This window comes from Acomys minous, assembly GCF_964271855.1.
Source record: "Acomys minous genome assembly, chromosome: 6".
NCBI lineage: Eukaryota > Metazoa > Chordata > Mammalia > Rodentia > Muridae > Acomys > Acomys minous.
This window is the reverse complement of record NC_140487.1, coordinates 99,142,504-99,167,992: the sequence shown is the minus strand read 5'-3', so window position 1 is coordinate 99,167,992 and position 25,489 is coordinate 99,142,504. Positions and strand designations below refer to the sequence as shown.

General features: G+C 42.8%; 1 protein-coding gene across 25 annotated transcripts in view; it reads left to right on the top strand.

Moving 5' to 3' along the window:
* MACF1 (microtubule actin crosslinking factor 1) overlaps nt 1–25,489 on the top strand; it is a 348,476-nt gene extending 322,987 nt beyond the window's left edge. For 10 of the 25 annotated variants that reach the window (XM_084787104.1, XM_084787103.1, XM_084787112.1 and 7 more), the window contains 15 exons: nt 597–740; nt 1,151–1,339; nt 2,671–2,791; nt 3,429–3,592; nt 4,493–4,504; nt 5,264–5,426; nt 6,677–6,831; nt 7,993–8,067; nt 9,457–9,474; nt 12,425–12,542; nt 13,269–13,337; nt 19,538–19,749; nt 20,195–20,305; nt 23,146–23,275; nt 23,969–25,489. In XM_084787104.1, coding sequence (XP_084643230.1) covers nt 597–740; nt 1,151–1,339; nt 2,671–2,791; nt 3,429–3,592; nt 4,493–4,504; nt 5,264–5,426; nt 6,677–6,831; nt 7,993–8,067; nt 9,457–9,474; nt 12,425–12,542; nt 13,269–13,337; nt 19,538–19,749; nt 20,195–20,305; nt 23,146–23,275; nt 23,969–24,225 — 1,938 coding nt within the window. In that variant the 3' untranslated portion in view covers nt 24,226–25,489. The remainder of the gene's footprint in view (nt 1–596; nt 741–1,150; nt 1,340–2,670; nt 2,792–3,428; nt 3,593–4,492; nt 4,505–5,263; nt 5,427–6,676; nt 6,832–7,992; nt 8,068–9,456; nt 9,475–12,424; nt 12,543–13,268; nt 13,338–19,537; nt 19,750–20,194; nt 20,306–23,145; nt 23,276–23,968) is intronic. The other 15 variants (XM_084787116.1, XM_084787101.1, XM_084787114.1 and 12 more) reach the window with 9 other exon arrangements.

Here is a 25,489-nt window from a genome sequence, read left to right as displayed (position 1 = left end):
CTATATGCTGGGATTAAAGGCATGCACCACCACACCTGGCCCTATCCAGATATTGTGATAGAAAAGTTTAAATATAGTGTTTTATGGCTGTCATATTTTTCGGAAACATAATTTAAAATACAGAACTAAAAGGCTTAGCAGTTAGGAGCACTTGCTGCTTTTTCAGGCTTTTAGTTGGTAACATCCACATGGTGTCTCACAGCTGTCTGTAACTTCATTCCGGGAGATCCAGTACCCTCTTCTGGTATCAAGCACATACATAAAGGCAGAACGTTCATACACATAAAATAAATGTTTTAATGAAATGGAAATAAATACAAAAAGGGAGGGAGAAACTGAAAATAGAAACAGGAGCAGAGGGTATAGAGGCATACCAGTGTCCTTCATCTCTGTTGTCATCTCTAACAGTGCATCATTCTTAGCTTCTCATGTCTGTTAGAACTGGATAGATCATGCCAGCAGCACCTAGATACAGGCTTTTCCAAGGTCTGCTAACACACAGGAAGAAAACAATGAAATGTTTCTCCTTTTAATAGAAACTAATAGTATGGGTAGATAGATTTCTCAAGTTTTTGCTTTGGCTCTTGTTTACTTAGGAATTCATGAAGAAAGTAGAAGAAAAACGTGTGGATGTGAACACAGCGGTGGCAATGGGAGAAGTCATCCTGGCTGTCTGCCACCCCGATTGCATCACAACCATCAAACATTGGATCACCATCATCCGAGCTCGCTTTGAGGAGGTGAGTCACCACAAACCCAGTAAGTTGGAATCACAGTGAATGAATACTCAAGAGTCCATCAGATAAAGAGCCTTTCCTTCACTATAAGCGAACTGATATGATAGCCAGAGTGAGCAGTGCTAGTGTGGTGAGGTGCTGATTAGCCACCCCTGCAGACACCTTGTGTTTGTCTCCTTCCTTCCTGAGAAGTTGTTTTTAATCGAACGCACTAGATTTGCTTGTGGTGGAAATGTCTCTTTGTTGTACCTCTCACTTGAGCTTTCTCAGCTGAAGTCACAGAAGAATCTCTTGGCTGCTTAAGTTGGTCTCTCTTCTGAGTAAAGTTTTGTAATCAAATAAAAAGGACTTTTAAACAAGCAAAAAAAAAATGTGCTTTTCTGAAAGGGGCCATGTTGTCTTTCTCTCCACAGGTCCTGACATGGGCAAAGCAGCACCAGCAACGCCTGGAAGCAGCTCTGTCAGAACTGGTGGCCAATGCTGAGCTCCTGGAAGAACTTCTGGCCTGGATCCAGTGGGCTGAGACCACCCTAATCCAGCGAGATCAGGAGCCTATCCCCCAGAACATAGACCGAGTTAAAGCTCTTATCACTGAGCACCAGGTACCCTGCTTCTCTGTGTCCTGTGTGTCATGGACCACGTGCCCGTCCGTCACCTGGAAATTCCCTTCCATCCTTACTACACATATTGTTGCAGACTTAGCAGCTTGCAGCAGCTCTGTGCGTCAGTTCTCACGTGTTAGCCTTGATTGGGATTTCATCAGACAGAAGTCAGCTTCTTCAATACTGAGGTGCTGCCGATAGTTTGCAGTTCTCATGTGGAGCTCAGTATCCTCTTCCATGTTCATTTGTTTTTTGGACAGTATTTAGTTTTTTTTGCATTTATAGGATTGACAACTCCGTTTTCTTTCTGGCTCCAGCTCCTGGGGGCCACTAAGGCCATGGAGCACTCACTGTATTTTCGAAGCCACTACGGAAAGAGTTGAAAGTCTTAGAAGATGAAGTGTAACCCAGGGAGTAGTTACTCACAGTTTGACAGGCAGTTCATCAGAAGTAGAAATCTTGGAGCCCAGCTTAAAAGCCTTTGCTAGAGCCAAAGGCCTGTTGGCCTGACAGCATTTTATCATAGCAATTGGAAAAGTAGATGAGAGAATTTCCTAGTCCATCTCCTATCGCTGCCTTTTATACAAAAGTAAAGGAAGGACGATTATGTCTCTTCCTTGTGTCAAAATCCTTCCCTTATTCCCTATTGCTCTCACAGTAAAATCCTAACCCTTAGCTGGACAGAGCCCTTCTGGATCTCCTGCCTGTCTGTCCCTCTAGCCCCACTGCTTGCTAATCTTCTGATTGTTCCCTCTGTTCAGCAAATGAAATGAAGAGGCCTAGTCCACAGCTCTGTCCGGCTTGCGTGTTCTGTCCAGACTGTATCCTCTGCCCTGCCCCATTCTTGAGTTCTTTATTCCTCAGTAACTCAGCTCCAGAGCACTTCATTTGTCTGTAGACTAGGCAAGCCTTGAACTCACACATCTGCCTGCCTTTCAGACCACTTAATTTCTCATTTCAGGCTGTGATGTTCTTCTCTGCATAACTGTATAACATTTAGCTTTGAATCTTTGCTTTTCTTTACTTGGCTATTTGTTCCTTAAAGTCGGAGGCCATCTCTTCCCTTGCTCCTTCAGGTCTTCAGTAGTCTTTGCATCTCCTCTCTTATTTCTTTCTGTATGTGTAGTGTTTGAATCCAGGATCTTGCATGTGTTCAACAAGTGCTTTACCACTGAGTTATATTCCATCTTTTTTTTTTTAAAGGGTGAGAAATATACAGAGCAGTCTCTTACTTGGGCAGTCTGCCATGGGGCTGTCCTTTGTTAGTAAGAACTTTCCATTTTAGACCACAAAAACTCTAAATTTTCTTTCCTAATTTTTATATTTAACAGTCATTTATGGAGGAGATGACACGCAAACAACCTGATGTGGACCGGGTCACCAAGACGTATAAGAGGAAGAATGTGGAACCTACCCATGCTCCTTTCATTGAGAAATCCCGCGGTGGAAGCAGTACGTTCTGCCTAATATTCTAGGTTGCTTCCCTCCTGCTACTTGCAAATGGGAATCCACAAAGTGCCATCATGAGAATTATGTTTCGACTTCCCAAATCATATTGACTCTGAACCACAATCTCTCATTTTGAAACTTTACTTTTCTAACAATCACTAGTAGTATTTTGTATATGTATTGGAGGAGGGCTTAATATGAAGCTGCAAGGTGGTGGAGCCTGTTCTGTTACTTAGCAGTGGCCTTCCTGTTGTTGTGTTTGCATTGCATTCCCTATGGACTCTACTGCTGTTTTTGTATTGCTATGTCCTCAGGACTAAGGCACGGTGACTGAATATGTGTAGGATCTGGGTAAACATGTGGTTGGCTGGAAAGAGAGGCAATAGTTTTTGGAATTAATATGCCTCTATACCAAAATGTTGCCATTCTTGTGTTTCTTCTCAGTTACTAAATAGATATTAGTGTAATAATTTAGTTTATATTTATACAGCTTTCTTTTCTTGATTTTGAGACAGTGTCTCATATATCCCAGGCTATCCTCAAACTCAGTATACAGCCAAGGATGACCTTGAGCATGCAGCCATTTCATTAGGGATGACAAAGCCAGCATTTCTAATCTTGTGATTATTTTTCCATCTAGGAAAGTCCCTGAATCAACCCACACCTCCTCCCATGCCAATTCTCTCTCAGTCTGAAGCAAAAAACCCACGAATCAACCAGCTCTCTGCCCGATGGCAGCAAGTGTGGCTGTTGGCCCTGGAGCGCCAGCGGAAGCTGAATGATGCCTTGGACAGGCTAGAGGAGGTAATGCCCACCAAGTGACCTTCAAGTGGTTTTGGTTTGTTTTTTAAATCAAAACACAGTGTTTAAAGCACTCTTAGTACAACCTATATGCCTTTACTTCAGAAGTAAAATCAGCGCTTTATTCATTCATACTTTTCCTTCAAGCCCCTGAATAGGAAAAGATAGGTTTCTTAAGAAAATATTCAGACAAAGGAGGCTGTACCATCTGGTTGTATAAAACCATAAATCAGACATTTCATACAAGGGGAAGGCCTGTGGTCTGCATTTCCTCAGCAGCTTTCTGTGATTGAATTTCAGAAACAAAGCTTTAGGAGGTTGTCATTTTTATAAAAGAGAAGCCAGGCAGTGGTGGTGCATGCTTTTAATCCCAGCACTTGGGAGGCAGAGGCAGGCAGACTCTAAGTTTGAGGCCAGCCTGTTCTGCAGAGAGTTCTGAGATAGCCAGGGCTACACAGAGAAACCGTGTCTCAAAAAAGAAAAAAAGAAAAAGTTAGTAATCCTGTAGTATGAAGAGATAAATAGGTAAAAATAGACCGATAATTTACTTTACAATTATAAAAGAAATCGTCATTTACTTATTTGTTTGTTTATTGGACACATGGTTTCTCTATGTAGCCCTGACTGTCCTGGAACTCATAATTCATTTTGTAAACCAAGCTGGCCTCAGACTCACAGAGATCTGTGTGCCTCTGCCTCCTGAATTCTGGGATTAAAGGTGTGCACCATCACACCCACCGAAAACCAATTCTTTATAATCTTGTTTCTTTGTTACTCTTCAATAGATCATGAAAAGCAAATCAGTTTTGAAGTATCATTACTAAGATGCATAGTACTGCACTTCCTTTCTAACACAAGCATCTAATATCTTTTATATTCTTTTATTTGTGCATATCAAAGCAGCTATGCCCGGAAGTGAGTGTTCTGTGTTTTGTTGTTACTTCCGTAGGTCAGTTGCATTTTAAGCACATTGGTTCTTGCCACCTTTCCCCCATTCCTTCCAACTTTGGAGTTTGAAAGGCCAAAGGGGAAAATGTTGAGCTGTAAAGTCATTCTGAGTGTGAATTACTAACATGGTGCAGGTAGCTAAAAACCCCTTTGTGCAGGCCTGCTTTCCACCAGTCGACTATTTAATACCACTATTGGGTGGGCATTTGCTCCCTCTGGTGAAATTCCAAAGAAACATGCTTGGATGTAGGGCTGCATTCTTAATGCTTTCCATCACGATCTTTAAGATCTCAGAGATGATGGGAAACATGAGCCTCTCGACGTGGGTCCTGTGTGTGTTTACAGTGTCTTTCCAGGCTGCGTACAAGGTGCGGAGGCCTTCCCTTTGAGATAGAATCCATCCCTTACATCTAAGTAGATGATCCTTGGAAAAGTCCAAAGAGAAAGCAAGACTGGCTCTCCCCATTCTTGTTCTGCGTGCTCCTTATTTTCCAAAATTGTTTTTCAGTTACTGTTCCTCCTGTTCCTCCATTATATTGCAGCTTGTTTAAACAACCGTGGCTTTAAATAAAGGAAGCAAAGTGTGCCTTCTCAAGTGAGACAACATGTACATAGCATTGTTGGTGCGCCCTGGAAGGCTGCATGGCTTTGCTGAGTGTCTGAGAATGTACATATGCTCTGTGTCCAGAACAGCAGGACTTAATAACACCTCTGACTTCTATCTAGTTGAAGGAATTTGCCAACTTTGACTTTGATGTCTGGAGGAAAAAGTATATGCGTTGGATGAATCACAAAAAATCTCGAGTCATGGATTTCTTCCGGCGTATTGACAAGGACCAGGATGGGAAAATAACACGTCAGGAATTTATCGATGGCATCTTAGCATCTAGTAAGTCCGTATTTTATTCTATGCACAGGTCATACCCGGATTCCTCATGCTTGGTAGAAGTTACAACATTCTGCAAAGTAGTCTTTCTGAAGTAAGACCTGCAGTCTGAAGGGAAGAGGCTCCCAGCTGGGTGTGGTCTATTGTTTTTATGGTGGAAGAATCTCATTTTGCTAGGACTAAAAACGAATTCAGATGTGACTGTAAAGTCAGCAGGACAGCATACTATTCCAGAGCAACAGTGTTTTAGAGTAATGACATCATTCTAAATATCCAGCAATGATGGCATAAATCTTAAAATAAGTGATAAATCTATGGATTGTTGTAATACTGTTTTAGGGGTTTATTTATTTATTTATTTTTGGTTTTGTTTTTTTTTTTTTTTTTGGTTTTTTTTTTTTTTTTTTTTTGGTTTTTCGAGACAGGGTCTCTCTGTGTAGCCTTGGCTGTCCTGGACTTACTTTGTAGACCAGGCTGGCCTCGAACTCACAGCGATCCGCCTGCCCCTGCCTCCCGAGTGCTGGGATTAAAGGCGTGCGCCACCACGCCTGGCTTGGTTTTGTTTTTTTACTGTACCTGAAGTCTGATTTTTTTTTTAATGGGGGGATGGTCTAGAGCTATAGCTCTGTTAGTAAAATGCTTGAGTGGCATGCGTGAAGCCCTGGATTTGATCCTCAGCACCCCATAAACAAACAGGCTATGCTCGTATACATCTGTACTCAGCACTTGGAAAGTAGTGGCATGAGGGTCAGAAGTTCAAGGTCATCCTTGGAAAGCCTAAGCTATATATGAGATTCTGACTCAAAAATAATGAGGTGTCTATAGGTAAAAACATTAAAAATCATAACAATGACTAGTGCTTAAATGATTTATATCTTTTAAAAATTAAATTTATTCACTTGATGTTATGTGTGAGGTTTTTTTCCTACATTTTTATATGTTTGATTGTCCTTCAAAGTCAGAGGAGGCCATCAGGTCCCCTGGGTCTGGAGCTGCAGATGACTGTGAACTACCACGTAGGTGCTGGGAATTGAATTTCAGTCCTCTGTCACAGCAGCCAGTAGTCTTAACCACTGAGCCAAATGATTTGTATATTCAAAAGTTATCTTCTGAATTTTCCAGGGTGGATAATATATTGTTTTTTAGGGGGAAAAATCAAGATATATTTCTTTTTCTTAAGGTATTTGTATAATTACCAACCAGTCACATATATATATATTTCAATGTTTCAAATCATGTTTTCTTTTCCCCAGAGTTCCCTACCACCAAATTAGAGATGACAGCTGTGGCTGACATTTTTGACAGAGATGGGGATGGCTATATTGACTACTATGAATTTGTGGCTGCCCTCCATCCCAACAAGGATGCCTATCGACCAACAACTGATGCAGATAAGATTGAAGATGAGGTATGGGGTCTGGAGTAGAGTACTGTCCTGTATGTATGTGGATGTGTGACTCATCTTGGGAAGAGCAGTCCTTTAGAGTTGATGTTTCAGGTTCAGACTTTGGATCCTGGGTTTTTGGGTTTTTGTTTTGTTTTTGTTTTTGTTTTTGTTTTCTGAGACAAGGTTTCTCTGTGTAGCCTTGGCTGTCCTGGACTCTCTCTGTAGACCAGACTGGCCTCGAACTCACAGCAATCCGCCTGCCTCTGCCTCCCAAGTGCTGGGATTAAAGGCGTGCGCCACAACACCCGACTTTGGATGCTGTTTCATCAAGCTCTAGGGGCCTTTGACTCCTGAGTTCTAGCTTGGTCTAGAGCACAAGTCCAACATGAGTCTTGGCCTTGTACAGTCTGTGGAGGGACTTTATAGGGATCAGGTGGGCTCCAGATGTAGCATAAGGGGGTGAGCTGTATCAAGGCTAAAAGCACTTGCCCTACAAGCCCGATGACCTGAATTCAATCCCTGGAACCACATAAATGTGGAAAGAGACTGATTTCTTGGGAATGTCAGGCTTCCAGGTAGAAATTTGGCTCAGTTCATAATTTACTTTATTGGTCATTTGATTTTGATAGGTCTATATTAGCACTTTCAAATCCATATTAGCACTTTCCTTTAAAGAATTTGAAGCAAGCCAGATGTTGTAGCGCATGCCTTTAATGCCAGCACTCAGAAGGCAGAGGCAAGCAGATCTCTGTGAGTTTGAGGCCAGCCTGGTCTACAAAGAGAGTCCAGGACAGTCAAAGCTACACAGAGAAACCTTGTCTCAAAGGAAAAAAAAAAAAGAATTTGAAGCAGTGATGGTGGATTTTTTTTTTTCTCAGCATCTCTTACCTCAAGTAAGGTTATGGGTATTTCAAATAAAATATAAACACCTAAAATAGACTGGACATATGCCTTTAATTCCAGCAACTAGGAGGCAAAAGCAGGCACATCTCTCTGAGTTAGGGACCAGGCTAGTTTATATAACAAGTTCCAGGACAGCCAGCACTTGAGAGTAAGATCTTGTTTCCAAAAGAAAAAGGCAAAAAAAGGTTTAAAAAACAAATGATTAATAGTTTCTCTGTTTACATTTTAAAAACAAAGTTCTTCTGTGCCCTTATACTCTTTCTCTTTATTAACCAATAGGTCACAAGACAAGTGGCTCAGTGCAAGTGTGCAAAAAGATTCCAGGTGGAGCAGATCGGAGAGAATAAATACCGGGTAAGGAAGAGGAAAGCCAACTGTGTGTGGGGTCATTAGACCAGACTGTCCTGCCTTTTCACTCCTGGTTCCTTCATGGCCTGAACCTGTGGACCTTCATCCCAAGTGTCAACTTTTATGCCCTGTGTAGTTCCATCTGAAAATTTAGCATTATCCAGGAAGACTGTAAGTTATCTTTGACAAGGTAGAAAACATTTTAGAGCACTCATCTCACTGCTGACTAAAGTCTGTAGGGGAATGAAGGTGAGGTACCTTTGGGAACAGTTTTATCACATGACTCATGAAGCAGACTCTGGTAATCTGCCTGTAACCCCAGCTCTACACAGTGACTTCCAGCTAACCAGGACTATGTCACAAAAATGTCTCAACTAAAAAAAAAAAAGCATGAAGGGCCTCAAGATGGCTCAGCATGTGAAGGTGCTTGCCACCAAGCCTGACAACCTGAGTTTAAGTCCTACAACCCACGTGATGAAAGGAGAAACATGCACCCAAAATTGTTCTCTGATGTGTTCGTGCACATATAAGTTTTCATTATTTTTTGTTGATGTTAGGTTTTTTGTTTGTTTGTTGTTTTCATTTTTAAAAGCATGATGATTTAGCCACAAGAACTGGTTGTTGTAAGCTTAAGTGGCTCCCATGCTCATAAAAGACAATTCATCAAGACACCAACATTAGTGTTCCTGTGCTGAGCTGGGATACATGCACTGCGAGCCAGGCTCAGCGACCTTCCCTGAAAAGACTTGTTAGGTGTGACCAGAAGTAATAGTAAACTACACTTGCATTTTAGCTTTGCCTGGGACAAGAGTCAGGGATGTAGTAGGGACCTAAACCAGGACTCCTAAACTACATTCATCAGCTTGCCAAGAGATCCTAGTACTCTAAGAAAAAAAATCTGTGGCTAGCAAAGATTAGATGGCCACTTTCCATTGGAACACAGAAATACTCAAGTTCTATTAGCAATGCAAGAATGTCCTCAGGGCTGAAGGTGTAGCTCAGTAGGAAAGTACTTGAATAACATGTACAGAACCCTGGGCTCACCACCAGCACTGAGACAGGGGGTGTCCTTTAAATACCCCAAACCCATGCTTTTTTGAGGTTGAAGAGGTCTTAATAAGCTCCAGGTAGTTCTCTGTTACAGGTTGGATCTTGCTTTTGCTTGTTTATTTTTTGTTGTTTAATTACCAACGAGAGATGGGTTTATAAAAGAAGCACAAGATGGAGAGTTCAGGCATTGTGTGTAAGATTCATCGTCCTGTGGCAGATGCCCAGTAAGAATGTGGTCAGTGTGTATACTTAGACTGGTAATGTGCTAAAATTGCTGTTTCATAGTGTTAATTTGACAAAAATGTTCTCTTTTTCCCCTGCATTCTTTACTGTTACTGTCTATAGTTCTTCCTCGGCAATCAGGTACCGTGTGCCTTGCAATGTCCTTCTTGGTGGTTGTGGTCTTTGTAGCTGATGTTGCCTGTTCCTTGCTATGGGGAGAGGACATAATCAGAAGCATGCCTGGGTCACATCTGGTTGTCTTACCAAGTGGAGAAACTGCTAGCAGAACTATTGTCACAAAAGCTACCTTAACAGCAAAAAGATACAATTTTATATTTTTTTTAAAAAGATAATAACAAGATGAAATTTATCATTCCCGATTGGGCTGGCTAAAGACAGTGGTATTATTCTGCACTAAGTTGTAACTATTACAACTCAAGGAAATTGAGGCTCTGTTATCAGCCCATTCCCCCTGTAATGAACAGTCTTACATGTCTATATTTGGGGTCAGAATACCATTGGCACAGTTCTGACTCATTACCAGTCTTTTAACAGTTAATACAAATTTTGTAATATACACTTGAGTCAGAAATCCTGAGTGTATCTTAATATTATCTAAGTACTAACTTAATAGATACAGGCATTTACATTTGCATTGCATAATTCAGAGGTACCTAAGAAGTATGGAACAGATTATAGCTAACCATTCAATATGAAATATGCTCAAATCAGATTTGCACAAATATGGAAAGTGTTTACTCCACTTGGCAACTCTAACCTCTGAGGTCCTTTTGAGGGTTCTTTGGTGCTGTCTCTCAAATGTGGAAGGAAGTTGCATGAGTAAAATCCATCTGTCTGACCGGAAGTTAGAAACACCAAGTTAATTGAAGTTCTCAGTCAATGTTAAATTCTAGCTACTGCAATAATCAGTAACTACGGTAATCTTCTGGGCCAGTGGGAAAAACAAAGGCTATAAAGATATAAAACTGGGAATAGTCAAGCTGGCTTTAAATAAACCATCACAAGCTGGGCATGATACCTTCCTAATACCTGTAGTCCTAGCTCCTTGTGAGGCAAGTTTGAAGCCATCTTTGGAAACTTAACAAGTCCCTGTCTCAAAATTTCTAATAATGAGCTAGGTGTGCTAGTGCATGCCTATAATCACAGAACTCAGGGAGGCAGAGGCAGGGGGATCACTGTGAGTTCAAGGCCAGCCTGGTCTACAAAACAGCACTTGCCTTACACATCCCTGGAGTCTGTCCCCAATTTTACAACTAGTCAATGATTGTAGTCAGGTGTCCAGCATACCTACTTCCTGTTGACTGTACCCACTAGGGTCCCTTTGATGGGGCACTGACACCCTCCTCCACTGCTCCATTAACCTGGGGAGGATTTGATGAATCATTCTAATATTGTGAGCAGAATTAGGAAGCCCATTTTATATATGTAGTATTGGAGGCCTCAGAGGTCGCGTGTCACACTCACATCTAATGGCATAAAAGCCTACGTCGTTTGTGAGAGAAGGAAACAGTGGCTGTTGAGACTCTGTCTGAGTTCCCGTGGCTCTTCCCCAGCCTTGTGCTGCAGGCCTCCAGAGCTATGCAGCCCTCACACCATCTGGAATGCTAGTGTGTGGGTCTCTGCAGCTCAACAGAAACAAATTAGAATCCTTTAGACAGCTTTGGGGAGATATTAAGGAAAAGCAGCCATGAGATCAGTGGATAACAGACTGTAGGGTGTAGTAGTGTAAGAAGAAAGTAACCTAAACCACCCTTTCCTTTTGACTCTGGGAGACACACAGGTACATAGCCTTTCCTTTCCTCACCCAAAACAGTGGTTCGGGTGACACACCAGTTATTTCCAGGGTCTTTGTCCTTATAGCTGTGAAAAGTGCTGCTTCTGCTTCACCGTTTGTCACTCTGGCCACTTTGTGAAAATGTTTAAATGCTCTATGAGACAAACGGTGTAAAACTTTGTTTTTTAAGTAAATGGCTGGAGAGGGAAGAGACTGCATCTTTCAGACGCCTTCCTATGCGTAGAGTGCATTTGAGTCAGACAGCAGAGGAATACAGAGATAGCCACCCACTTATGTTACTGAGGAGAGTGGTTGTGTGTCCTCCTCAGACATCCTTTCTTGCAGTTTCCATTTTTCTCCCTGTTTCAAAGTTACGGTTCTATAACTTTGAAAATCCTAATTAAGTGGTTAAGTCCTTCTCTTTACCTCCCTGCCCCCAAACATTCTCCTTCATAACCTTAGGAATTCCATTTCTCTAACTTTTTGTTTGGCATTTGTTTTGGAATCTTGTCTTGTTGCTGTTTCATTTGGGGGAAGGGCAGTGTACTCAGTGGGAAGCTCCAGGTGATACAGTGGAACTGGGCAGCAGGCGATTAGGAACAAAGACAATGAAGAGCTCATCATACTTGTGCTAAGGTCCAGAATGATTATTGCACAGTTTCTAATCACAATAAGAGATTAAAACTTCTGTTTCTTCAACTAAATTTTAATTCTACCTAATCACTTGTTCAGCTTGAAAACTTTTTCTCTTGGTGACATCACAATCAGAACATTTAGGGTACACTTCTGAGCACCGGATGAAGAAAATCACAGCCTTTCCTTAAGCTTGTAATGAGGATGCTTCGCAAGAGTTTCCCTAATGCTTGACTTAGTATTTGCTGCTGTCCACTTAACTCTGCAGCACACTGTATTCAGAAGTTGACACACACACACCCTTCTTTAGGGAAATAAACATAACAAAGCAGGGTGCTCTCTTGGGCAGAGTCTTCAGAAGAATCCAAGTCAACAAATACATGCCCAACTTCCCTCCTTTGCCTTTGGTGTGGGAGTCAGGGTGTGGCTGTCAGGAGCTAACTACTCCAGCAGAAGGATTTCACGACAGTGCTTCATAGCACAGTCTTTCTGCTCTCCTATTTGCTAACCTTTTTATGACAACGTAAACATGCAAAATTGAGTTCAGAAGTCGTCCCCACTATCACATCATTCCTGAATACAGTCTGCTTTTTATTGGTGGGGGGGGGGGTTGTAAGTGTACACTAAGGTGTTCTTGTTAACTGAATTTCCCCTTGATTCCAGTTTGGGGATTCTCAGCAGTTGCGGCTGGTCCGTATTCTGCGCAGCACTGTGATGGTCCGTGTTGGTGGAGGATGGATGGCCTTGGATGAGTTTCTAGTGAAAAATGATCCCTGCCGAGGTAAGGAAACACCTCACCATGTATGACGTAGTGCATGTCGTATCAGCAGCCCACATGACTTCCTGGGAAGTATTGATGGAGGGCCTTTCTGATTTTTGTCTTGTTGAGGTGTCTGATATCTTCCCATCCAGCACACACTAGAACCTGGGTTTCAGGTAAAAAATCTAAAGAAGCTGATGCTGTCAGGAAAAAACACAGGAGTGAGGATTTCAAAGTCGTCTTCGGGTTCCTAACATCCTCAAGGCCAGAATGAACTAGAATGAAGCCTTGTCTCCAAAGACAGAAAAGAATGTATTAGTGTGACATTATATTGGGGTGTGGCGTTAGCACTAAGCTAGAGTGAAGCCTTGTGCACACTTTCAGGTTCTTCTTTCTTAGAGCCTCAATCCTTTGGACTGTTATGTCTGTGGCTGAGACTCAGCATGCAGAGGACTAGGGACTTTCCTTAATGGGGGAAAACTAAAGGACCACAGGCAGTTGCCTAAGCAAGACAGGAAAAACAGCTACCCAACCCCAGGCAACAGAACACCGTCAGCTTAGCTTGAGGAGATAGTAGCTGCAGCTGCAGCAGGGGACAAATGGCCAAATCCCAGCGGCTGCACCCTGCCCAGCCACATCCACTCCTCTCTTCTGATACACAGGAGGCCCCCGCTGCTTGTCTTCCTTGACTGGTTCTGTGGTTCCTACTCTGTCTCTGTCTTTGTGTTTACATCTTTTTTATTCCAGTTCATCATCCTGGGAGTAAAATAAAGCGCTCTGATTCCAGCTCTTCAATTTCCAGTCAGTCTCCCATAGGTTGGCTTTTATGCTTTGTCCCTCTTCCCCTGTACCCTGGTCCTTTGAGAATGGCTTTGCTTCCTAAACTGTAACACCTCTTGGCTCTGTGATAATCTGCTGCCTTGGTGAATGCTCAAAATAGCCAAAGCGTTGCTTTTATAATGCTCCATGGTGGCAGGGTATAAAGTGTTCCTATTGAAATGGTATCCACAGAATGTGAATACTACTTAGTAAATACCTCTACATAAGCACTTTAAAAACTGGAACACATTTGCATCTCATATCTATTCTATGAGGGAAAGATTCTGCTATCTCTATTTTATAGAGTAGGAACTTGAGGTATGGACATCTTAAATAACTTAAAAGGGTCAGCCAAGCAGTGGTTGAAGTCAGAGCCAGCCAGGCTCTTAGGCAGGTGGTCCTGACCACCACCCTATACTCTCAGATGTCCCCTGTGTGTGTCATTGGTCCAGCCTGGGCATTAGGTTATTAAAGCTTATTCATAAACTAAGGAAAAATCAATGTTTACAGTGCAGTAACATAGCTTCTTTGCAAGTTTTGTGTGTGGCTTTTTTTTTTTTAATCATTCTGAAGGATTTACAGAGATGCAAAGAGTGTGGTTCTCACATGAGTCTAGGCGTATCTATAAATTTAATTCATTCTGCACTTACTCCATCAAGCCAAAATATAGCTAAACAGTAATAGTTCCCATCAGAAGTGTTTAAATGTAAGTTTGATGATACTTTTTATGATAAACTCTAAAAGGAGTTAATCAGTTTTAGTATTTAATCATATTATGAACAGTGTTCTTGATTTAAAAATCTTTTCAGTTTTAAGTAGCAACACAAACATCTTTTTAACCTTGTCTCTGTAAGAACAACAACAACAAAATGTTCTCTAAACCCGTTACAGTCCCAATTTCTTGTCCTGTATAAGCACCAGCGATGCTGCATGCGGCATTTATGATCCTTGGTTGCCTGCTTGTTTGTTGCCTGCTCTATTCACAAGTATATTATGCTGCTGTCTGGCGAGAACACTGCCTGCTTTATCTTTATCTTACTCTGTAAAAATTGGAACTCCAAGGAAATTTGGGAGGGCAGCCTAGTGGCTATTTTCTGTGGGCCGCTGTTGGCCCTCTTCATCCCTCAGAGCAAAGGTAAGACTCCCCAGCTCTCCAGCGTTGCCTTCTTGGAGCTCAGCAACCAACTTCCGTCCGCTGGCTAGAATAGAACTGACCAGCAGCTTTCAGTAACTACCACCACATCACAACAGTGCTAGAAGTGAGCACCCAAGGCCTGGAGTGCATTGCAGTGAGCTGGAAGGACATGAACACCAAGAATACAAGTTTCTTGCTAGGCCTGGTAGTATTTGCCTATAATTCCAGCTATTTAAGGCAAAAGCAGGAGGATCAAGAGTTGTAGCCTGGGCTACATAGTAAGACCCTTCATCAAAAAATAGATGAAGTAGATAAGGTTCTCCCTAGCCTTTCTGTAGGACCAATTGCTGTTGTATTCTGTGGGCCTGTGGGCTATAGAAGGTGATATACTGAGGACATCATAGAATTACTGACAAGAGTATTGATAGCGTTCATTTGTTACTTTACAAAGCTACTGAAATGCTAAAAGATCTCAAATCATGTGCTGCTTTAGCCAAATGTAAAACATAATATTCCACTAGATAGACTTGCTACTTACAGTTTTCTGATACTGCCACAGAGGGTTTTATTTGTTTTCTTAATTCATCTGTGGCAATGGAGATCATACATAAGGCTTTGGATGGAGTTTTAAAAAAAACAACAAAAAAACAAAAACCCACAGTGCTTCTAGGCCTAGCGAGATGAGATGAATCAGCAGGTAAAGGCATCTGCTGCCAAGCCTGATGACTGGACCCTCCGTAGTGGAAGGAGAGATCTAGTTCCCCAAGCCACGCTCTCACTTACACCTGTACACTTCGGCATGAGCACTGTTGATGCTCATTTTTAAAACTTTTATTGGGGGTATTAACGCCTCTACATTCCTTCTACCGACTCCTTAACCCTGGGTAAGAGAGAAAGGTTAGAGGGAAGAGAGGCCACAGACCCCTTCACTTCTCCCAGCTGTTTAGAATCAGTTGGGTTCTTTTGAGACAATACCCATTTTTAGTTTTTGAGACAAGGTCTCACTATGTAGCCCTGGCTGTCCTGGACTGGCTTTGTAGATCAGTCTGACCTCGAACTCACAGAGATTCGCCTGCCTCTGCCTGCTATCTCTGTGCGCCCCCCCCCCCCCCCAGTGCTGGGATTAAAGTCCTGTACCACCACCACCTGGCCTTTTGAGACAATACCAAACTCCATTAATAGCAAACACGGCATACTGTCCAACTCTGGTCTCACCAAACTGCTACATGCCATACATCACACTTTTCTTTCTCCAAGCCCCTGTATTTATCTTCCTCAGAGTCCTAGACGACGCTGCACAAGAGTAGTTATTAGCTGTGGGCATACTAAAGCCTAAACTAAAATCCTACACTTGGGATTAAAACAAGAACATATTTACATAACATAACTGAGTTTACAAAAAAAACAAAACTTACATTACAGAGCACCCACCCACATATGCACAAAATAAGTAAATTAATTTTTTAAATGTCCCTGCTTTTTAAAAATGGACATACCTGTGCCTAATGTACTTTGTATATTTTAAAGGGTTAGACATTACTTCCCTGGGATAGTAAAAATCTAGGAATCTTCATTTATGGAGATTTAAAAGATGATTTGGAGGCTGGAGAAATGACTAGGTCAGCAGTTAAGACTGTATAATGCCCTTGCAAGGGACCAGAGTTCAGTTCCCAGTACCCACATCAGGAGATTTACAGCTGCCTTTTCTGCCTTCTATGAGCACCTTCCCCTCTCCCTGCTCCCCCACCCATACTCACATGCATATGATATAAAATAAAAATAAGAAGCAAGACTTATACAGAGAAACCCTGTCTCAAAAAACAAACAAACAAACAAATGAAATGAGGAACTGGAGAGCTGGCTCAGCAGTGAGGAGCTGCTCTTACAGAGGACATAGCAGATTCAGTTCCAGAACCCACCTGGTGGCTCACAGCCATCCCTAACTGCATTTCTTGGGATTCCACTCCCTCTTCTGACCTCTACAGGCATGAGGTACTCTTGGTATGTACACATACATGCAGATAAGACAACTCATATACATAAATCTAAAACAAAAGCAAAAAGACCGGCTTAGGATTCTGTGCATGTATATGCGCATTGAACCAGGGTTTAGTTAGGCTAACTTAAGGAGCATAGGCACTGAAGATGTCTCTTCCTCCCACATCAAAGCTACTTATAGAAATTTATCTTAAAGAATACATATCAGGATGTGTACAAGATTTTAGAAGTTATCATAGCATTGGATACAATATTTTTAAAATTATAAACAAGTTAGAAGTACAACATTTAACCAGTCAAGTAATACATATATAATAAACTTATACTTTACAGTTAGTTGAAATTTAACATGGGACATACAGGAGATAGAGGAATATTTTCTTTATATTAAAATATCTGGTATCTAAAAGTGTATATACAATTGCTCAAAGAAATACAGATATGCTAATATGTTCATTGTGATATGCTGTAGGTTGCTCCCGGCAGAGGAACAGTGAGAGCAGAGTCATTTCTCTCACCAACCCTGGAGCTTGCTGTTTGGGCTAAGATTGGCTAACCAGGACCTCCTTGTGTCTCTCCAGCATCGGGTTACACGTGGGCACTGCCACACCTGGCATTTACATGGCTTCGGGGGATCCAAGCTTGGGTCCTTATGCCCAATGAGCCGTCTCTCCCAAGCCAGCTTTCTTGTGGTTTTCATCTGTTCTAAGATTTTTTAAAAAGGTCCTCTTAGCCAGGCTCGGTGGCACACACCTGTAATCCCAGCACTCAGGAAGCAGAGGCAGGCTGTGAAATCGAGGCCAGCCTGGTCTACAAAGAGAGTCCAGGATATCCAGGGCTATTACACAGAGAAACCCTATCTTGAAAAACCAAAAAATTAGCTGGTACATGCCTTTAATCCCAGCACTAGGGAGGCAGAGGCAGGTGGATCGCTGTGAATTGGAGGCCAGCATAGTCTACAAAGTGAGTCCAGGACAGCCAAGGCTACATAGAAAAACCCTGTCTTGAAATCCAAGAATAAGAAAAACCAAAAAATTTTTTTAAAATTTAAAAGGTCCTCTTGGGCTGGAGAGATGGCTCAGAGGTTAAGAGCACTGGCTGCTCTTCCAAAGGTCCTGAGTTCAATTTCCAGCAATTGCATGGTGGCTCACAACCATCTATAATGAGATTCTGGTGTGCAGATATACATGCAGGCAGAACACTGTATACATAATAAGAAAATGAATCTTTAAAAAATAAAATAAGCTGGGCAGTGGTTGCACACGACTTTGATCCCAGCACTCAGGGGGCAGAGGCAGGAGGATCTGTAAGTTCAAGGCCAGCCTGATCTACAAAGTGAGTCCAAGACAGCCAAGGCTACACAGAGAAACCCAGTCTCAAAAAAACAAAAACAAAACAAAAAATAAAATAAAAAAAGATCCTCTTACGAAGTAAGCCTTTACCCAGCAATTACCATGGAGTAGTGGAGACAAACTGATGTGGGTGATGCCATAGAGAGAACGGCCAGGAATGGCAGTTGAGGCAGGGTAAAGAGATGAGCTACGGTGGAAGACAGGCTACCTCTGTGTGGCTTAACCAGTCTCTGTAGGTGCTTCCATCTTTTGTCTTAATGGGATAGAGATACCAATGAAAATCCAGTATAGAGCTGCATGTGGCCATACTGTATAAATTTGAATATGGGAGGAACACAGCCTTAGCCCTCTGTTATTACAGGTGGTCCTCTTTCTTTGGGTGGGTGTGGGTGTGGATGTGTGTTGAGATGGAATTTAGCTGTTTGCCCAAGCTAGTCTCGAACTCCTGGGCTGAAACATTCTCCCTGCTTCAGCTTTGAAGTAGCTGGTTCATCCTACCACTTGCCTGTAGCCTCTCTGAAACATTCTAAGTGTGGCTGTCTATAACTAGTTGTCATTTCTTTTTGTTTCTTTGTTTTTATTTGTTTTTCAAGACAGGGTTTCTCTGTGCAGCCTTGGCTGTCATGGACTTGCTTTGTAGACCAGGCTGGCCTCGAACTCAGAAAGATCTGCCTGCCTCTGCCTCCCAAGTGCTGGGATTAAAGACGTGCACCGCCACACCTGGCTCTAGTTGCCATTTCTAAGAGTTCCTCTTATATCCTCTGCTGTTTTTCAGGCAGTTTGTTTAGAAGCAACTATCCAGTGTTTACTCATTTGAGACTCCACCACTAGATATGTTTGGTATATTCTTAAAATGTAATCTAGAATGGATGTTCAGGCTCATACTTACTGTAGGGCATTGTCACTGAGAAATCACAGGCTCTGTTTCAGAGGAACAGTGTCTTACATTAACATTTGTTCTGGCTGTACTTGAGGTCTGTGATTAAATCCATACTTTTAAGTTCTGGTCTTACCGGTCCAGAAAGTCACGAGGCAGCATTATCTGGCCTGCGGTGCTTTCCCGGATTCTTCCACTGCGATTCCTCTCCTACTTGCAGTTGCTCCTTCAGCTTCCGGCTGCTTCCAGCTTTTTTTCTTAACACATTCTCACTCACAGTTTTGTGCATGGGTTGATCTCTCTCTCCCTACATGTTTACTTCTTAAAGACTCTGTCCTCATCCTTACTGTCCTGGCTTCCTGGACCCCTTTAGCATTGTTATTGATAGAATGCAGAAGGAAGAGTCTTGATTTCATTAATGTGCTTTTCTCCACTATATTATCACCATACAGCCTGCAAAATTCCAGCAAAAAGTAGACATGTCTATGAGAGAGAAAAGAGAAGTTTGATTAAGGTCAGAGGCTTGTATCCTGTTGCACTTGTGTCTCCTTGAGCAGCTACAGTTTGCTTGCCCCAGGTGACAGCAGCAAAGCCAGACCATGACAGCAGAACGGATGGTCATCTGTTCCCAGACTTGCTTGTTACAGCAAGCTAGGCTCTTAGCCAGTGTGTCTGCTGTGGGTCAGAACATGACAAAGCTGTTTTTAAAGAATCCATAGGTGGTATAGAGCCTGTGCACAGCTTACTGTTACCATGGGGCCAAGCAGCTGTATGACCATCCAAGGTACATTTTTAAGATAACTGACAACATGCATGTTTTTCATTCTCATTTTAGCACGAGGCAGAACTAACATAGAACTTAGGGAAAAATTCATCCTGCCAGAAGGGGCGTCCCAAGGGATGACTCCATTCCGGTCACGGGGTCGAAGATCCAAACCGTCTTCCCGGGCAGCTTCTCCCACCCGCTCCAGCTCAAGTGCTAGTCAGAGTAACCACAGCTGTGCATCCATGCCTTCTTCTCCAGCCACCCCTGCCAGCGGGACCAAGGTATGTGCTGACCTCCTCCATGCTGTCCGTCCCCATCCTATCTGTTCACTGATGGGCAGCCTCTGAAAAGACTAGCAAGAAAAAGAACATACAAACAGACAGAGCAATTCTTCCCAGACGCCCACAGTGCACAGAGGTACTTAGTAAAGTACCTGGTGAGGCTGAGCTTGTTCAGAGTTAGGGTTACTGGTTTGAATAGTCAGGTACTGTCTGTGCAGCCAGCGATGACAGATGAGCTGGCACAGTGGTACAGGTAAGAGTACCTTTCTAACCGCTCACCTCGGCCCATTGGAATTACATATATTTTATTTGTTTTCTGTTTGTTTAAAATTTAGTATATTTTGTTGTTGTTACTGTTGTTGTTGTTGTTGTTGTTTCAATTTACTCCCCCTTCTGTTCCATTTTCAATTGTTCCTGCCCTTCCCTTCGGATTTCCATTTCACAGACTCCACTTCAGTTCTCTCGCTGTTATGACAAACCCTGGTTGGTAAACAGTAAAGCTGGCACCCCTGTCAGGGACAGCCACTGTCCTGACCTCCAGCTACTCAGCCCTGAGGTAGAGTATGGCTTTGCTGAGTGGGACATAGTCACAAAGAGGCCCTCACTCATGCCAAGACCCTGCCCGGCTCTTCTTCCTGACATGAGCCCAGTGTCTCTTCCATCTCTGGGATGCTTGCTGACACAGCTGATTGATCAAGTTGGTCAAGTGTTTTCAGGAGTTTCTAACTCGGATTCACCAAAACTGGAGATGAATAAGAGAGGCCTAAAACAAGCTTTGCCAGTTCTTAGCATGACCTGTGTTCAGGATGATTGATAACAGTCATTCCTGGCCATTTACTTGTTATTACTTGCAATTAGGCCTCTTGAAATCTCCAGTTGCCAGCTACACAGACGAGTTATAAACACTTGAAATTAAACCACAATGCATGATCACCAATGTTCTATGTGTGTAGAACGAGAGGATGATTTGCGAGACCTTCCTCAGGGTGACTGGTGCTGCCACATCATCCGAGACCCTTCCTCAGGGTGACTGGTGCTGCCACATCATCCGAGACCCTTCCTCAGGGTGACTGGAGCTGCCACATGGGCCAAGGCATGGGTGCTATCGATTTCAGCCCAGCACAGTTTCCCGACTAGTGACCACTGCTCTGGGGCTCCGGTTCCACCTTCTTGGTTCCATGTCCTAGGCACCTGGACTTCTGTAGCTTTGTTTTGAATGCACGTACCAACAGTTAAGCATGTCCAAGTGCAGCCATTAAAATATCTAAGCACTTTTGGAGGAACAGTGTTCTAGAGAAACAAAGCATGGTTGGTATTGTAGCACACACCTCGAATCCCAGCGCTTGACAAGTGGAGGCTGGCGGATCATGATGTCAGAGCCATGTGGGCTGTGCATTGAGAACTTGTCTCAAAAGAGGAAAAGGAAAAAATGAAACAAAACCCGGGCTGGAGAGATGGCTCATCAGTTAAAAGTGCTGACTGCTCTTCCAAAGGACACGGTTCAGTTCCCAGCACCCACATGGCAGCTCACAACTGTCTATAACTCCAAGACCAGTCTGACCTCCAACAGGCAAAAACACCAATACACATAAAATAAAAATAAATTATTTAAAAAAAAAAAAAACCTGGTCAGAGAAGCCAGTGTAACAGTGGCATACTTAGCTTCTCTCAGCCCCTGCAGGGAACACTGGGTTCTAACCCTCTAAGCATGGTGTTCCTTCAGTCAGGCACGCTTCAGCTGCAGAAGGGCACAGAGGCACAGTAGCCAGCGGCTGTGAATGAGCTGACACTTGTGGACATAACCCACTCCAGCTCAAACTCCAGCCACTGCCCAAGAACCTGAGATTCAACCTGCCCTTACTTTTTCCCTTCTGATGGCTCCCGCTCCAAAAATCCCCACTGTGAAAATTGTCAATGTTGATCATGACACAGATTGCATATGATGTGGAGAGATGGGCCTTTTTGCTTTATTTTACAATGTGATCTTTTGTCTCAAGTTCTTTACTCATTGATAGCCTGTGGCCAGGCCAGGCCCTAGCTTAGGGCTGCATCCCAGAGGCCCCAGAGCGGTGGACTCCAGGCAGCAGTGCTCAGGACGGATAGCTCTTGGAACTGGTGCTTCTCCTCCCCGGTGGCCACAAGAGTTCTGCTTGAGTGTCACTTACTTCCTGTCGCTTTTGCTTTTCCTTTATGAAGACATTGAACCTGCACAATGAGATAGGCTGCTTTACTCTCTATCTAAGCATCTTAAAGGTTCTGGAAAACAATTTACCCAACTTATTTCAAAGAGAAACTGGAATTGTATACCATTTATAAGTAATATCAGATGTTAAAATATTTTTTCTTTACATCAAATCTATGATATTAAAAAATAAAATCACATAGGTAATATAGCTCCCACCAGAAGAAGCAGTCATAAAATGCAACTCTTGTTCAGGTTAGGACATGCTTCTATGCATCATGTATTCCTCCTTTGCTGCCGCATGGTTTTACGTGCTAAGATGTGAGAGTACATCAGTAAAATAAAAGTTCCTGCTTTTATGAAAGTGATGCTTTAATGTGGGACAAAGAGGCAGTGAGCAGATACAAATGTCAGGCAATGAAAAGTACTGTTCTTAAAAATGGAAACACAGAAGCGGAAAGCTTCAAGTGGTGTTGAGAGATGGTGCCACTCTGACAAGGTGACCCTGTCAGCATAGCCTCTGCAGTCCATGGGCTGAGCATTGTCTGTTTAGGGAGGAAGGTTATTGTACAGTCACAGTGTGGGCTCAGGTAAGAAGAAGTGTACAGGAGTTCCCTGGGCCATAGGGCAATCAGCAAGGAGGTCCAGACAGTTTACCTAATAGGAAGGGTTGTGTGATAGAAGTGGAGAGACGGGATTCATCCCTCATTTCCTGGGATGAAGCCTCTAGATAACAGGCTGGCTCATAAAGAAGTCTTGACTACAGTTGCTGTGTGTGCTTAGTGGTGGCAGGTGCATGTCACTTGAGCTGCTTTACATTGCCACCCCAGCACATTGGTACATAGGGGTTTTGGATTTCTCCTTCTTGGAGCCCATCTCTGTAGTCATTTGTAACCGTAGTGTCTTGCTACTGAAAATGTCACATTTTCTAGGGAGGTGTAGAACAGGACAACAGACATGGGAAGGTTGTCATCCCTAGGGCGTGACAGGTGTCAGGAGACGCTCTGACATTTTTAATTGGACTGTAAAACCTTTTTGAGAATATTTTTTAAAAATCCATGATATAGGACATTTTGTAAATAAATCTTTGTTTTCCTGGACTTTTAATTTGCTTTCTCAAATGGTTATCTATAAAGAGGCTTTTAAATAAACAATTTAATTACATACCTATCAAAGATTTTATCAAGTAAATATGATCTTTTCTTATTTTGAAGGTTATTCCATCGACAGGCAGCAAGCTGAAACGACCGACACCAACTTTTCATTCTAGCCGAACATCCCTTGCTGGCGACACCAGCAATAGTTCGTCCCCAGCTTCCACAGGTGCCAAAACTAACCGGGCAGGTAAGTACCCACAGTGCGTGGGGCCGAGGATGGGAGGAATAACCCAGCTACCATGAGCTGGGGAAGCATTGGCCTCTCAGGAGCCAGGGCTGGGAAGAGCACTTGGTGTCCTGCCCAGAAAGACACTTGCAGTTTTTAGGAAGCCATTGGTTTTCTTGTCAGTGCAACAAACTCTAACCTCCTACACTCAACACTGGAGTCCTTGTTCTGGATCAGAAGTGATCAGAGCTGAAAGGAAGAAAGCACCAGCTCAGAGCTAAAGCAAGCTGCTTGTTAGTCACTTGCCTGTTGCACCATGTCTTCTATGGCTGCTGGTGACCAGGGAAAGTGGAGCTGGCTGGCTGCTACTCCTCCTGGGAACTTGAAACTTGGCTCCCTCCCATCTGCACCTGCTCACATATGCTACAACCTCATCAGTTCTCCCACCTGTGCCATGGTGATTGCGAAGCTTTGAAAGGTGGTCCAGCCACTGACAGCACCTGCTTTCTGCTAGGGACCATAGGTAGCCTCACAAGCTAGAAAAGGCTCATCACCTGCTGTCATGGTGAAGTGTGTATTCAGAATGGCTGTGATTTTCCCCAAGGCCATTCAGCAAATCAAGAGCTGTTAGCAGTAGCCCCTTGGCCTCAGTCACAAGTGTTTCCATTTCAATGCCTTCTCCATTAAGTGCCCTGCTTTATTCTTAAATTCCAGACCCTAAGAAGTCCGCCAGCCGTCCAGGGAGTCGTGCGGGGAGTCGGGCAGGAAGTCGAGCAAGCAGCCGTCGAGGAAGCGATGCCTCTGACTTTGACCTTCTTGAAACGCAGTCGGCTTGTTCAGATACTTCTGAGAGCAGTGCTGCAGGGGGCCAGGGCAGCTCCAGAAGAGGGCTCGCCAAGCCTTCCAAAATCCCAACCATGTCAAAGAAGACCACCACTGCCTCCCCCAGGACTCCGTGTCCCAAGCGATAACACTGTACAAGCACCCCACACCACTATCCACTTTAATCCTGCTCCATACATTGGGTGTATATTTATTCTGAATGGGAGAAGTTATATTGTTAAAATTGTAAAAGAATAATTGTGTTATGAAGCTGCCTTATTTTTTTTCCTTTTTGTAAGTTACTATTTTCATGTGAATATTTATGTAGATAAAATTTGCCTCCTGGTAACCCTGTAACAGATGGGGCCCAGAGATGAAATATTTGAGGAAAACAAAAGGTCAAGACACAAATGTGTATTAAAAAGAAAAGCCTCTAAATAGGGTTTCATGTGGTGCAGGGTTATAAACCTGCTTTATCTTTTAGGATTATTCCTAAATGCATCTTCTTTATAAACTTGACTTGCTATATCAGCAAGATAAATTATATTAAAAAATAAGAATTCCGCGATGTTTAAGGAACTCTTCTTTTTAAATCACAGACACCTCGATTAGTAAGAACTGAGGAGAGGGCACTTAAGCTTGCATTTCCATTGTTTTACTGTCAATGTAATTTTAGCTAAAGAGACAGAACCTCATCTAGATAGCTTTTGCACATGATACAGCAAAGAGTTCATTGCAATACTGTCTTAAAATAATGTCTCAGTACTGGGTATTAAAGGGCACATAGCTGCTAGGATTCAGGGGTAAAAGGAAACTTCAGAACTTTGGGGTTTTAAACTGATTTGTAAGTTAACTGTCCAACCTAGCCATCAGTGACTCCTGTGTCCCCAGGCCCCTGGGAATTCACAGTGGGGGCTCCTTGGTGGCACTGTGAATTACACATTTGTTTATCTGCTTTTTTTTTTTCTATTTATTTAAATGGTCGATCAACCTCCCACAAACTGAGGAATGAATTCCATAAGCCTATTTTGATGTGGACCTAAGACAAACACTTGCTCATCCTTTAATGGAGTTCACCAGCACACGTGTTCACCAGTCCCGTTTGCTTCCGTCTTTTCTGTGTGTAATAAAGTCAGCTGACCAAGTGACCACAAAGAGGGGCTGTCTGAGGCTCCTGGTTTTTCGCTGCTGTTCCTTGTCAGCTCTGACCATGTTGCTGTGTGATTATCTCAATTGGTTTTAATTGAGGCAGAAACTGAAGCTCTACCAATGAACTGTTTAAAAACAAGACACACTTTTGTATTAAAATTGCTTGCAGTAACAAATGTTTTGTAATTCTTGGCTTTATTCTGAACCACTGCTTTATATTGAAATGTTACCCCTAAGATATAAAAATGTTGTAGTACTTAAATA